The following is a 12,891-nucleotide window of genomic DNA, read 5'->3' as shown; positions in this document are numbered from 1 at the left end:
AGAGAGAAAATGACCATTTATTTCAGATGACAAAAAAAGAACATATGTATTAAGTGTAGAAGTAATGTCATGCATATTTTAGGATTTGTAAGTGTAGCTTATGGGAACACAACAAGAAATTCTGTAATCAAAAAGTATAGTGAAAAAAGTGGAGGAAGATCTAAGTGTAGTCAAAGAGAGAAGCACAATTCAAGAGAAGGAAATCCTGCCAAAAGCAGGTAAGATGCTCATTAATGTCATTCTGAAGTATTTCCCTTGTTAATAGTCACTCACGCTGGAAATTCTGCAAGCTATTTACGCTATTTGAAATGTAAATTTTTATACCACAGAAGCTAGGGAAACTACGTTTAATTCCCAAAACAAAGCTGTTAATAAAGAAGATGAACTGAAACATCAAATAGCACAGCTGCAGCAAATGACTTCTACTAAACAGAGACAGAACAAGAGTGGCTCTGCAGAAGTGCAAGACCTTAAATAGGTGGTTTGCTCTCAAATATTCAAAGGCACGGCATGCCAAAAGTGCTGAAATCAATGTCGTTTTTCTTTTAAGATTAATGGATTTGGCGTTATTCTACAGCAGTCAGTCCTGTAAAATTTCCAGATCTCTGACCTCATCCAGAGGAACAATGACTTGTGTTCGTAATCTGAAGTACATGAGTACATGAGAAGCAATGATAGGAAAGAAACTACTGACATCCTTGAGCTAGAACAAGACAGAGTGTTCAACTTCTTCTGTAACTAAAATGTTAAAGAGAACAAGATCGAAGGCAGACTTCCTCTATTGAGGTCAAGTTGGAATACTGATTTATATTTTTAAAATATAGAAAACAGTTCTTCTGAAAAGCCATGCAGAAATAACACCAGGAATAAACTCAGTAGGAGGAATGAGGAGCGTAAGTATCCTGAGAGTTTCCTCTGTACAATGTCTCCCCTTAAACAATTGTCCAGTCCCAAATCTTTTCTATATTTTTTAATTCTCCTACAACGTTGTTATGCTAGCATTCTGGAAAATTAGACCTAGCATCGGAGACATAAGAAAAATCAAACTGTCCTTTGTACTTTTTCACAGAACTAAGGTTGTCCTTGAGGAAGCCTACATGGTTGGAAGTGAGTTACACCCCCAAATTTAAACCAGAACAGCAAAAAAGCCCCATTCCTAGACTGCAGAAGAGGCATACAGCCCTGAATCACTACAGTTCTACATTATTAATTAAAATAAAGCCAGTATTTTTCAAAGGAGTATATCCAATTAAATAGACTACTGCTACCCCAGAGTTCTTCCCTGGTTTTGTCATATTATAGAGCTAGTGTGTTTTATAAACTGTACCTATTTAAAAAGAGGGTATGAAAAAAGACACAGAGAACTTGCTTTGTAAAGGCAAGCATCAGGTCCATAAGGAAAAGATTTGTCTGAAGGAATAGCCATTAAAAGGGCTGGAAGATCTTGTAATGAAGCATACAAAGGAAATCAAGCCAGTCTAAAACTTAACGGAAACTGAAAAAAAAAATGCAGAAGGTAGGAATGTTCTTCTATTTATAGATGCTCTAATTCATCTGGTTTTAATCTTATTGGTCACAGTGACATCATTTGAATTATCCTCACTGGAGGCACTTTGAATTAACATGAAATGCAAGGATTTTCTTGCTACCGTCTTAGTGGAAAAAAAAAGGGGGGGAGAAAAAAAGTCAAACTGATGTGTTTCTGTGAAAAGCTCCACAGGCAGGAAGGTGAATTTTGCCTTGATGTGATAAACTGCCTTCTTAGCAACACTTATCCTTGCATGCTTTGCGTGTGACAGAGTGATTAATATAAGGTCCCTCCTGATGAAAAATGTATTGTAGGTATATTCCAATTTCTGACTTAATTTTCCATGGATTGCTGCTGTGAAATACTCAGATACATTGATTTAATCAAAATTTTGCATTGTTTAGGCAGAGGATTTAATTCTGCAAAGTGTTGGTAAATGGATTCAGAGTGCAGGTGTTACCAATGAAATGACGACTAGTTACAAGCAAATACATGCATATATATATCCTTATTTAGCCTTAGTCAGGAAGTATGCTTATCTTCTCATGGATCCAGACAGGTTGCCTGAGCGATACCTTCTCTCAATGTGTTTTAAGTGGCTGGGCTGTAATTTGTTTTCTTGGTGTGCTTTAGCAGTAATTGGCTTAAGAGATTCTTCACAGAATTTCACTTTCATGAGAACCGTGTCTGTGGCTGAATCCTTTGGCTTCAGGAGATTTTCTATCTGTAATGTTTCTGTGCAGTAGGAACGTAAATGTGAGCTGAAATCTATTGAAATGGAGGAAAACCTTGAAACACATTTTCAGCACATGCTTTGATGCTTAGTGAAGCTTACAACTCAGTGCATGCCCAAATGATTTGCCAAATTTGGGCATAAACTAAGGAGGAATTTAATTTCTGTCTCCTAATGTACTGATGTGTTTGTCAGACATCTAGACAAAAAAAAAATTATTAGAGCAGTTTGTAGAATTGGACAATCAGGTCAAGTGTTCTTTAGACCCTTCTTGGTGCTAAGAATGTACTTCTATCCATTTTTCCCAGTTTTAATGCTGCTATACCTTTCCAAGTTCAACATTTACTTGAGAGTAATCAAATCATAAGTCATAAAAAGCAGGCAGCTCCTATCACTAGATGCTGAGCTTCATAGTACCTTCTGGATTTTGGAGACTAGGAATTAAGTTAAGTGGTTGTCAGAAGAATTAATTTCTGCCTATGAAACTGCTGGAATTTATACATTTATGCAATCTCATTTCTCAAAAAGGAACCTGTGTGAGTAAATTATTTTATCTGATTGTGAAAGTGCTGACATTTGATTGGTACGTAAAGATGCGGTGCTTCAAGGTACACAGTTACACTATCAAGTATAAGCCTTATGAAAGGCTTTGGCTTTTAAATAGTATATTCTTTTATGTGAATAAGTTTGTACAGGTATACTTAAAATGATTTTTACTGCCTCACTGGGATTTTCCTTATGGATGCTATAAAATAGTGCTTCCTTTGATTCCCTTTTCCACTAATTGCCCACTAGTTAGTCATCTGGTTATTTATACGGTCAATGTATATTTATGTTTTTTCAGATCTTGTGGGTGACTCTTGCATACTAAATTATTTTTGAACACTAACACCACTCAAGGCAAAACAGTCTGACTCTTCATGCTGTACAATTTTCTACCTCAGGGGCGCTTTCAGTAGAAGATTAGGATTATTTGAACTGTATTGTCTAATGCTAGTATTAGAAAGTGCTGAAACAAACTGTTAATACTTCTTTGATTGAATAATACATGAGTGACATTAAAAGACAGTTGCATGTATTGTGTAAACAGTAGCATGTATTACTGTGTAAACTGCTCTATTATCTAGGTTACTGTGGAAGAAATGTCCTTTCTTTTTCATGCTGCATGTTTTGTCCCAGCTATTGCATGCTTTTCTTTTTTTTTTATTTTTTCTTTTTTTGTTGTTTTTTTTTTTACTGTAGGAGCTCCAGACACAGCTAGAGGAATTTAAAAGAAAATCTGAGTGTGAACTAAAGCAACTAGAGAAAGAGAAAGAAGTCTTAACTGAGAAACTTCAGAACTCTTCACTTGAGGTAAACTGGGCATAAATGTAACCCAGTAATAAAAGGGGTCTTAATTTTTGCTCTCATCTGAGAGATTCTTGATTACATTTTAGTCATATTTGCTGTGACTGTAATTCAAGAAAATATGCAAGGACTCTAGATAGAAATAACAGAAATTACTGCTCCTGAGCTTCTATGAAGATTTTGACAAGCCTATATATTTTAATAATATATAACTCTTTGGAGATATACTAAGGTTTTTTGGTGAGGATTTTGGCTATTTCAGGGTTGGATAGTGACTCTGTTCATCTGTATACAGGGCTTCCTTATAGGTCTTGTTGACTTTCTGATTATTTTGTGTGTGTGCGGGTGGGTGTGTAGACTTGGAAAAGGGCCTGCTTGCTTGCTCCCTTGAGCAAGAGAATTGAATGGAAAAAAGGTCGAATAGATCGTTGTGTCTGTTCTGCCTGCTTGAAAGTAAGCATGTTAACTGAAGCAGATTGGAATGTGCAATAATTTAGTATATATTAGTAGTTAGGTATGCCTCCCTCTGTTTCAAGATCAAGAATGAAAGAGAAAGCACTGTGACCCCAAAGTAGCTTTGAGAATGTCATAGCTTATGTATTGTTCCCCACTCTGCTTGCACCTAAGTCATAATGCAAATCTACGGACATGGATTAATCTGGAAATAGATACCTGAGATGTATTAGTATTAGGTTACCCACCTGTAACAGCTGTAATGTATAGTCAGTTGCGGGCCAGATTAGTACATATGCCAAAATATTTATACAGGAAAGTGTCATTATTTGAAAAGTCGTAACAGGTTGGATAAATAATTTTCTGAGAAAACAGAAGCAGAACACCTACAAGGCATTTAATTACCCACATAAACACTGCACCTTTGAAATTTCTGACAACAGTAAATACACCTTTTCTTCCTCACAGGTGTTCCCCTTTTGTGGTGTTCAGTTCTTTTCAGCAAATGCTATCTGCTTTAAAATGTTATGTACAGGGTATTTCCTTTTCTGCAGTGTGATCATGTGAAGTTTTTGCCTGCAAACATTTTGATGCTTTTGTCTCATGGATGAGCTATAAAACGACTGCTTTAACAGAACTGAAGTCAATGCCCTAGTGAAAAGTTCTGATGATGCTCAGTGCTGCATTTATTTTTCTAGCCCAAGCATGTCATTGCATTTGGTACCTTTTTCAGAAGAACAATTAATGATTTGTGATTGTCCCTTCTGGAAGATTATGGGTGAATTAACATGTTTTCACCATGCAAATTTGTCATTCATTTCTTTGGCTTTTTCCTGCCAGTCCAGGTTTTCAGACTGCAATATTTTATGAAGCAAAATGAGGACATTCCCAAAATTTCTTAAGTCTAGTTCAAGAAAAAGTAAGGAACAACAGGAATTAGGTAGCTCACACTGTGGATCTACTGAATTACAGATAGCCACTGTTGTTCTAACTGGTTGTCTATAATTTTCATTACTTTATATCTTCCCTGATTCTAACCAGTTTCACTTCCAGCAAGTTCAGTAGGAGTTTGCATTGCAACAGCTCCACAAAAGTTGAAGACCTGGATCTTTCTCAGCTGGCATTTGTAGACTCTTAGTGGCCATAATAAGCTCTTTTTGAGTGTTTGAAGACCAAAAAAAAAGGACAGATAGGCTCATCAGGGGGCTAAGCAAGATGTTGGCCCCCCCTCTCCTACCTGCGTCCACTTTCCCACATGCCATTACTACTGCTTGGAGTGGAATGTTCCAGCAATTGGGGCATGTGTTGTGGTCATTTACTATGTGGCACATGCTTTTTCTCCCATTCATGCCATACTAACTATACTAGTTCTGAGTGAAGCATGGTCTTTTCACTTTCATTTCTCCTTTAAAACAGATTTATACATTCTGGTATCAAACAGTTGCATTCTCCCATTCCATATATTTCCCAGTCTTAGAAATATAGAATTTAAGTGTAGCTCTTAAGTTGTGGCAAAATCACGTTTTTAGGTTTCATTACACATTTCTGCATGCCACCGTTTTTTACAGGTTCTTCTCTGAGAGAGTTTCAGGTCAATCCAACCTGTGTTGACCTATGCTGAGTGACTTCTTTGTTCCTAATGCAAAACATGAGTTCTCAGAAATTAGTCACATTTATTCTTTTCCAGTTTCCCTAAACTTAGTTTTTTACAAAAATATCTTAGTCCATTCAAAGATGAAAATTTACCATGATATTCTGGCATCCCTGACTAATGCCTGAAAGTTATACTGGTTTGAGGTGTGAGGGGAAGAGATGGAAGGGAGGAGTAGTGGCACACTGTCAGGTCTCATCGTATTGTGTATATGCATGCAGGTGGTGTAGTCCCCTGAAAGGTCTCAAAGAAATCAAAAGGCTTATCACGTGAAGCAATTATTCTTCAGGTTTTGCAGATGGAAAAAGTAAGGCAGTGAGTCATAAAATTACTTTTCTTGAAGTCATACATTCAGGAGAGAAAAATAGGAAAGAAACTTGTGTTTACTGACGGCTAGTCTTCTCATATCATGAGATCATGGTAAATGCAAGGGTTGGTGGGAAATTATTGCCACTACAGACATAAATTAATATAAAATAATATATATCATGCCATATGTAATGTTCACAACACCATGGTAAGTATGAACAGATACACTAAGAAACATTTTGGTGTATCTTAGAATCTAGCAATGCTCCCAAACATGAGGAAATGCTCCCTCTGAAGAGAAATTTTGCATTTTTCTTGGTACTCTGTAAATTACTTTCTGAACCAATTACGTGGCAGCATTGCCAGGGAAGTGAATTAATTTCAGCTAACAATACTTTCCTTCTATAAATATGTGAATATTCACAGCCAAGAAACCACCATTTACTATACAACATTATGTTTCACCGAGGGCATGATTCCCAGCTGGGAACCTTTGCAATGGCTCAGCCCAGAGCTTCCGCCTCAAAGGTTAGGCAATGTGCTGTTACTAATCCAGTTCTAACCTGGATACAATTTCAGATCTAAAAATAGGTTCCTTGGCTGCATAAGACACGTTTTTGTCTGGGCTGACATAGCTAGAGCACTTTGCAGAGTAGACAGAATCATGATAATTCCATCTCTCTGGGGATGCACTTCAATGTGGCGGTATTTCTGTATTAACGAGATTTTTCTGGATAAAGAAATCGGATTCGCATGTATTTGGTCGTCTGGAAGGAAGGATGTAAAATTCAGTGTGGGTCAAATGCCAGTTCATTAGAGTCCTCCAGTTCCTTGCTTTTGCACTACAGGGTCTCTTCAACATGTGTTAAAGGGGCTATTCTGGAATTAGAAGGTACATAAAATGGAAGTGCAGGCATCACCTTGTTATGATACATCTTTGAACAGTGCTAGCACAGCAATGCCCAAGAGCCTTGATGGATCTTGGAGGCACCACCAAATAGGAGCAGTAGAGGTGTGCCTAATACGTTCACACCTGTCCCTCCAGTCAGGAATTGCCGTAAGTTTAGGAAAGCAGTTAACTTTGAACTTAACTGAATTAATTGTGAAATAAGCCTAAAGACAACAGTAAAATATAATTTCGTTGTTTTGTTGTTACTTCTTATACCATGTTACTGTTTTGATGTAATAGGATCATAGTATGTAGCATTTGGGTGCCTTATTTTGACTCTGAACAAATTCTCAATTGTGCTGACTCTTCTATAATACATCAAAGGGCAGTTTAAAGTCTTTTATATAAATTCATCCACTAGCAATGCATTGAGAAACTCGGATCTTTCTAGTTAAAAGATACAGGAAGTCAAAATATTCTCTCTGATTCCAACTTTAGATCTTGCCTTTGAGATTTCACACTTCTTACATATGATAAATAAAAGAAGGGGAGAGCAGATATAAGATAGACTTCAAGAATTCATAGTGCTTGCAAGCACAGTGAATTAAAATAATCAAAGCAGAAGTCAAATGGGGGAGCCAACCGTGAGGGCAGGCACAGCCTTATACATGCCCAGTATTTTTACCCATGGGCTATCAAAGTCTGAGAGGTACTTCTTCAAAAGAATCAAGCCATCCTCCCCAGAAGGACAGTAATTATGGTTAGAAAAGAATGAAACTTGAAAGACTTTTGAAATATTTTAAAGCTTACCTGTCATGTTTTAGTAATAGTTGTTCATTTTTTCTTTACTTGGAAGACTGTGGTAGACAAAATCAGCTGTCATAAGAAAAGGCAAGCACAAACATAACCCTGAAATTTGAAAAGAATTCAGCAAGCCTAGAAAAATACTGTTGCCTAGAGTTTGTACTGTGGATAGGTATTGGCTGCATCTTTTAAGACCACTTTAGGCAATTCAGGTGGATAAAAGTTAATTAATAATGGTATTAGAGGTACAGTTTTTTCAAGTTTTGTTTTGCAGCAGGAAGACATTATAAAACACAAAATCACACTATGTTGCTGGTTTGTTAATAGTAAGAGGAGCCAAGTAGATTCTGGACTGATGTGAGTTGGCATGGTTTCATTGGCCTAAATGTTGCTTTACGAATTTAAACAAATTGAGGATCTGGCTATCTGTTTTGAAGTAATGAAACATAATAAAATGCCTGGGCACTGCAAAATATTCCAGAGAAGGATCTGCACTGGCGGATTTGACAGCCCTTTTAATTGAAAGACAGGAGGAGGAAACCCGATGGGGTGGAAGTGTTTGTTTCTTACCCTCTAATATGTTAGAAGTAGCAGGATTCATGAGAAAGAGTGTGTTTGTATCCTGATATATTTGTGTAGGTCTTTTTCCCTAAATCACTGGAAAATAATGTTTTTAGAAATACTTTTACATCTGATTTCTTATTACATTATATTCTTTGTTGCTACCACTTTGCTGCTTAGTCTATTTCTAGTTAGTATTATCTTATGTTTCATGTTAGTAGTGCTTTGAACCAATAATTGTCTATGAAGAGAGTCTGGAAGGTTAATAATGTTGTGACCACAGCTGAAGTTTATATACACTTCATCTTCCCTGCCTAGACAAATATGTAATTTGCAAAAGAAATATTCCAAGCAACATTTTTCCTGTTTCCAATTGTTCTATTAGAAAATATACAGCCTACTTTTCTGGCACATCCATTTTACTCACTGGCTTACTTTCAGGAAGCCCAGGAAAAAAAATGCATGCTTGAGTTTAGTAATGCTAATGAATATTACAACAGCTGATACAGGCAACTGTATGGCATTAAGTGTTTCACATGTAAATTTAAGTACCTAAAAACTTCAGTGTTTCCTTTCTTTATATAGGAAAACACTGGCTTGAGTTCAATAGGTATTAAGACAAAGTAAATGTCAAAGTGCCCCTTTGGTTAAATCTTACGATTTACCACTTGTTTTTCAAAAAAAAAACCAAAATTGCAGCAGCTCTGGAAACAAAGGTATAGTTGGCAAGTGCCTCTGGCATCTGCCTGTTCTTGGAATGTATCCAGGCCACAGATAGATCCCATCACACAGACACATTAAATGTTATTCATTAAGAATAATATTTAGCAATTATTCTTCACTAGTTTGTTCAGACAGATAGTTTTCTTTGTGTTTAATCGGATGACACAATGGAAGAAGCCAAGAAACCACTGGATGATTAGTTAACTTAAACTCAGTTTGGGGGAGCTGAAGCTAGGTGCTCTTTCAAATTTGTTAACTCAAATCAATTTGATTGGATAGCTTCAGTGAAATTCAAGTGTACCATGTTGGTTTGAAATTGTTTGAGAAGCACTTTTCTTGCACTTAGAAGAAAATAAAAAACTTGATTCACAGAACACTGGGTGAAAGAATGTTTGTTTTCTTCTTATCTACCAACCTAGCATTCCCATGATGTGTGGGAGACTTGGGCTTGTTTTGGTTTGTTGTTTTTTTTTTTTTTTCTTCTGTCAGCTTTCTCACCATTTATAGAGTCCCCTTGTCACTGGGTTCTAGGATAAAACAGGGTGAGCTACAGTGTGTCACTTGTTGCCACTTCTTCACTTGTATATTAAGTTGTCATTGGACAACCTAGGCCTTCATCACTTGGGTAAGTGTCCCAGTTACCTTCATATGCACACGTACATACTCTCTCGTTCTCTCGGTTTTTCTGTGCCTCCATGCTTCCTTCCTCCCTCTCATGCACACAAAGCAGAACCACCACTGCCATCTCTTCCTCCCTTCATTCTGTGAATGAAGTCATTTGTCTTCTTGCAAATGATGAAATAATTTAAGGTTTAAAAACATTGAATTTAGTCTGGAGGAAATATTATAGTTTTTAATTTTGATGTGTGCGTTCAAAAATGTTTCCTTTGGATTATTTGACTAAAAGCTTTATTGGTTGCTTGGTTTAGCCACCAAATAGGAGGAATTCCACTGCCCAAACTGGTAGCTTTGCTAAAGAGTTAAAAAACAAGGTTCATCTCTGCTTGCAGATTTCTGTCACATCTAAATTACAGATACTGTTGTAGATCTCAGAACAAGTGAAACATCAGTAATAGAGCTGAGGACCTTTGAAGTTCAAACATAGCGCACTACCCCATCTGGTAAAGGAAATCCACATCAATTATAATAGTAGTATAGCCCTTTCTGAGTAAGCTGTTGGAAGCGGTTTGGAGGGAAACTGAAGTACAAGATCAGTAATGATCAGTAATGACCACCACCAATTAATTGGGGAAAAGAAACCTGACTTGTGGATTTGAAGAAACTCTATTTAAATGGAATGAACACAGTATACTGACTTATGTATAGGAACAGCAGTTCTGCAGCTATAAACGTACTTAAAAATGGAACAGTAATTCTTTCTTATAGCTGCTTACAGAGGTACAGAAACTAGATTTAGTACAGGAAGTTATGTCATTCTCATGATGCATGTGTGTCTTCAAGTAACAGGTTTGGAGTTATCTCTGCAGCACGTGAAGTCCATGAACATTTGTGTTTCACGTGAATAGTGAAAAACACAGAAACAAATCATCTTCATCTGATACTCTGTGAACACAAACTTTCTACTCAAAATTATAAACTACCAGCAGACCAAATAGAGCAAGTTTATACATGTTTTCAGGCCCTTATTTAGTTGCTCTGTAGAAAAAACCAATTAAAGTAGGACAAATTGATCAAGAAGAAAGAATTCTTTCTAAGCTGTGAGTGTCTCAAAAAAAAAAAGGTTCACAGTCATTTTTCTTCTTTAATATCAGGTTTCATTTCTGGGACATAAAGACTTGTATAAATTCTAGAGAGAAGGGAACAGATGCCAAGAAATGGCAAAAGCAGAAATCGTGACTAGAATTTAAGACAAGTCAAGATACAATGTAGTTGAAGGTTCTGGTCATAAACTCAGAGTACAGAATGTCCTCTCTCCAAAAGGAGTTGAAACCCTGGGAACTGATACAAGCTCTGTGGTTTGCACACTTTGAGACTTCGGGGCGCACTTCTGTGCTGGGAACCTGTGAGAATAGTAGAGGCTTAGAAAGTACTTCGGTAAGAGCTGAAATCCATCTGGGAATGGAGAAGGGCCTCAGGAGAGGGAAAGGAGAAAACACATCCTTTGGAGGAGAGAAGCCAGCATGCTCAGACAATGTGAGAAAGAACAGAGCCATGAACTAGCAAGAGTATATTTAGCCATTATCAGAAAGGATTCCTGTGATTTGGAGAGATCTGGCATAGCTCATTAGTATCTCCCTTTGGACAGTGCAATGCTGACCGTGGCCATGAAGTTAATGAGAAGTAAGGGCTTTGCACAGCATGTTTCCTTTCCTTTTCTTTTATGTAACACAAAATATACCAGAAAGTGCTATAAGAATGAAATATGAAAGGATATAGACACCTTAGCCCACTTGGTAAATCTTCATCCAGCTTTTGTTGTTCTGCATCAGAAAGAACCACCAGAGTGCAGTTGAAGTTACAAGCAACTATTTAGCTAGATAAAGCTACAGTGCTTCCTCAACTAACAAACTGTTTGCAGTATGCATGGAAAAAATGAAGGCAACACTGAGGAAGAGAAAAAGAACATGTATTAGTGTAGAGAAAAGGATAGGATAGAGTCACAGGTTCTAATCTGTATCATATCCAATTTGCAGGTGTGTGCAGCATCATTTGAATCATTTAAAGTCACATGAAATTCTAAGGAAGCTAACTTCTTCCTTCCATAGTTTGAATTCTGTTTCTCTAAGGCTGGAAAGTACAAGTATATAAAAATTGGAAAGCAGACTGTCCTCTTTCACATGCTTCCAAAAAGAAAAGGCAAGAGACATAAAGATTTTTAAGGAGGCATGGCACAGCAAAAAAGCAGAATTGGAAGCCCAGACACAGCAGCAGAAATGCTAATTTGCCATACTAATTACGCATGCTCCTCCTATGCAGAATGCACTTTTTCAGAATTTTACAGCTGTAATGTTTGGAATGGCAAATTTAAGAAGAAAGGCAAATACAGTTTTTTGCTGAAAGTTTAGAAAACCTACAAAATACAAAAGAGTACAGGCTCCTCCTTCCTTCCCCACCAAAAAATTACCCCACCAAGATATTCTTATAAACGGATATTTTTTGTTACTGTTATGTCAGCCATTATAAACATGTCTACTGTATTTAGTAATTTAGCTAAGTGGGGTGAGAAAATAAATCTGATGTGTGATGTGCAGAATTCTTGTTTCCATTGATTCTTATCTACTCCTTTGTATAAATGGACTCTGCAGTGTTACATCGCCAGGATGACAATAAGCACAGCCTTAGGCCTGCCTCCTGGCTTGTGACATAATTATTGTGCAAGTTGAACTATGGATTGTACGTATGAGATGGAGACGATTTGAAAAGAAATAACTTAAGGAAAGTACTTAATGGGCAACAGACAGTATATGCAAAAGGGATGTCATTTTTCACTGAAAAAAAGGGCTCCTTGCATGAAACAAGCATCTTGCTGTTCTTCATAGAGCAACACAAGTTCATAAAATGTACTCAAATTTACATAATTCCTCTCCATTGTGAATGCAGCCATTAATCCTATCCTGCTGACTTACTTTTCTGGAAGGTGGCTCAGCTGAAGCAAATATTAGACCAACAAGCAAAAAATTTCAAGGAGTCACTGAAGAAACATAATCTACAGTCCAACAAAGAAAAAGAGACGCTTTTGCAGGATCTTCAAAACACCATTAAAGAAAACCAGAATGTTAAACTGCAGCTGGAGGCATCACATCAAAAAGTCTTAAAAATGTTGGAGAAAAGCAAAAATCAGGAACTCAAGGTCAGTTTGTGACATACTAGTCTAAAAGAAATTGTATTTGTGGGATAAACTATACTAATTAGAGTCAGATATCTTAATGATG

The 12,891-nt window shown here is 36.9% G+C and overlaps 1 protein-coding gene across 4 annotated transcripts in view; it reads left to right on the top strand.

Annotated features, from left to right (window-relative positions):
- The window catches only part of FAM184B (family with sequence similarity 184 member B), a 46,520-nt gene that overhangs the window by 21,896 nt on the left and 11,733 nt on the right, over positions 1-12,891 (top strand). For all 4 annotated transcript variants that reach the window (XR_012587068.1, XM_074587680.1, XM_074587679.1 and 1 more), the window contains exons 3-4: positions 3,504-3,614; positions 12,597-12,809. Coding sequence is in view for 3 of the 4 variants with exons in the window: in XM_074587680.1 (XP_074443781.1) it covers positions 3,504-3,614; positions 12,597-12,809 (324 nt within the window). In the remaining variant the exon portion in view is untranslated. The remainder of the gene's footprint in view (positions 1-3,503; positions 3,615-12,596; positions 12,810-12,891) is intronic.

The sequence above is a fragment of the Larus michahellis genome, chromosome 5 (assembly GCF_964199755.1).
Source record: "Larus michahellis chromosome 5, bLarMic1.1, whole genome shotgun sequence".
NCBI lineage: Eukaryota > Metazoa > Chordata > Aves > Charadriiformes > Laridae > Larus > Larus michahellis.
This window is presented reverse-complemented; position numbering and strand designations above follow the sequence as displayed.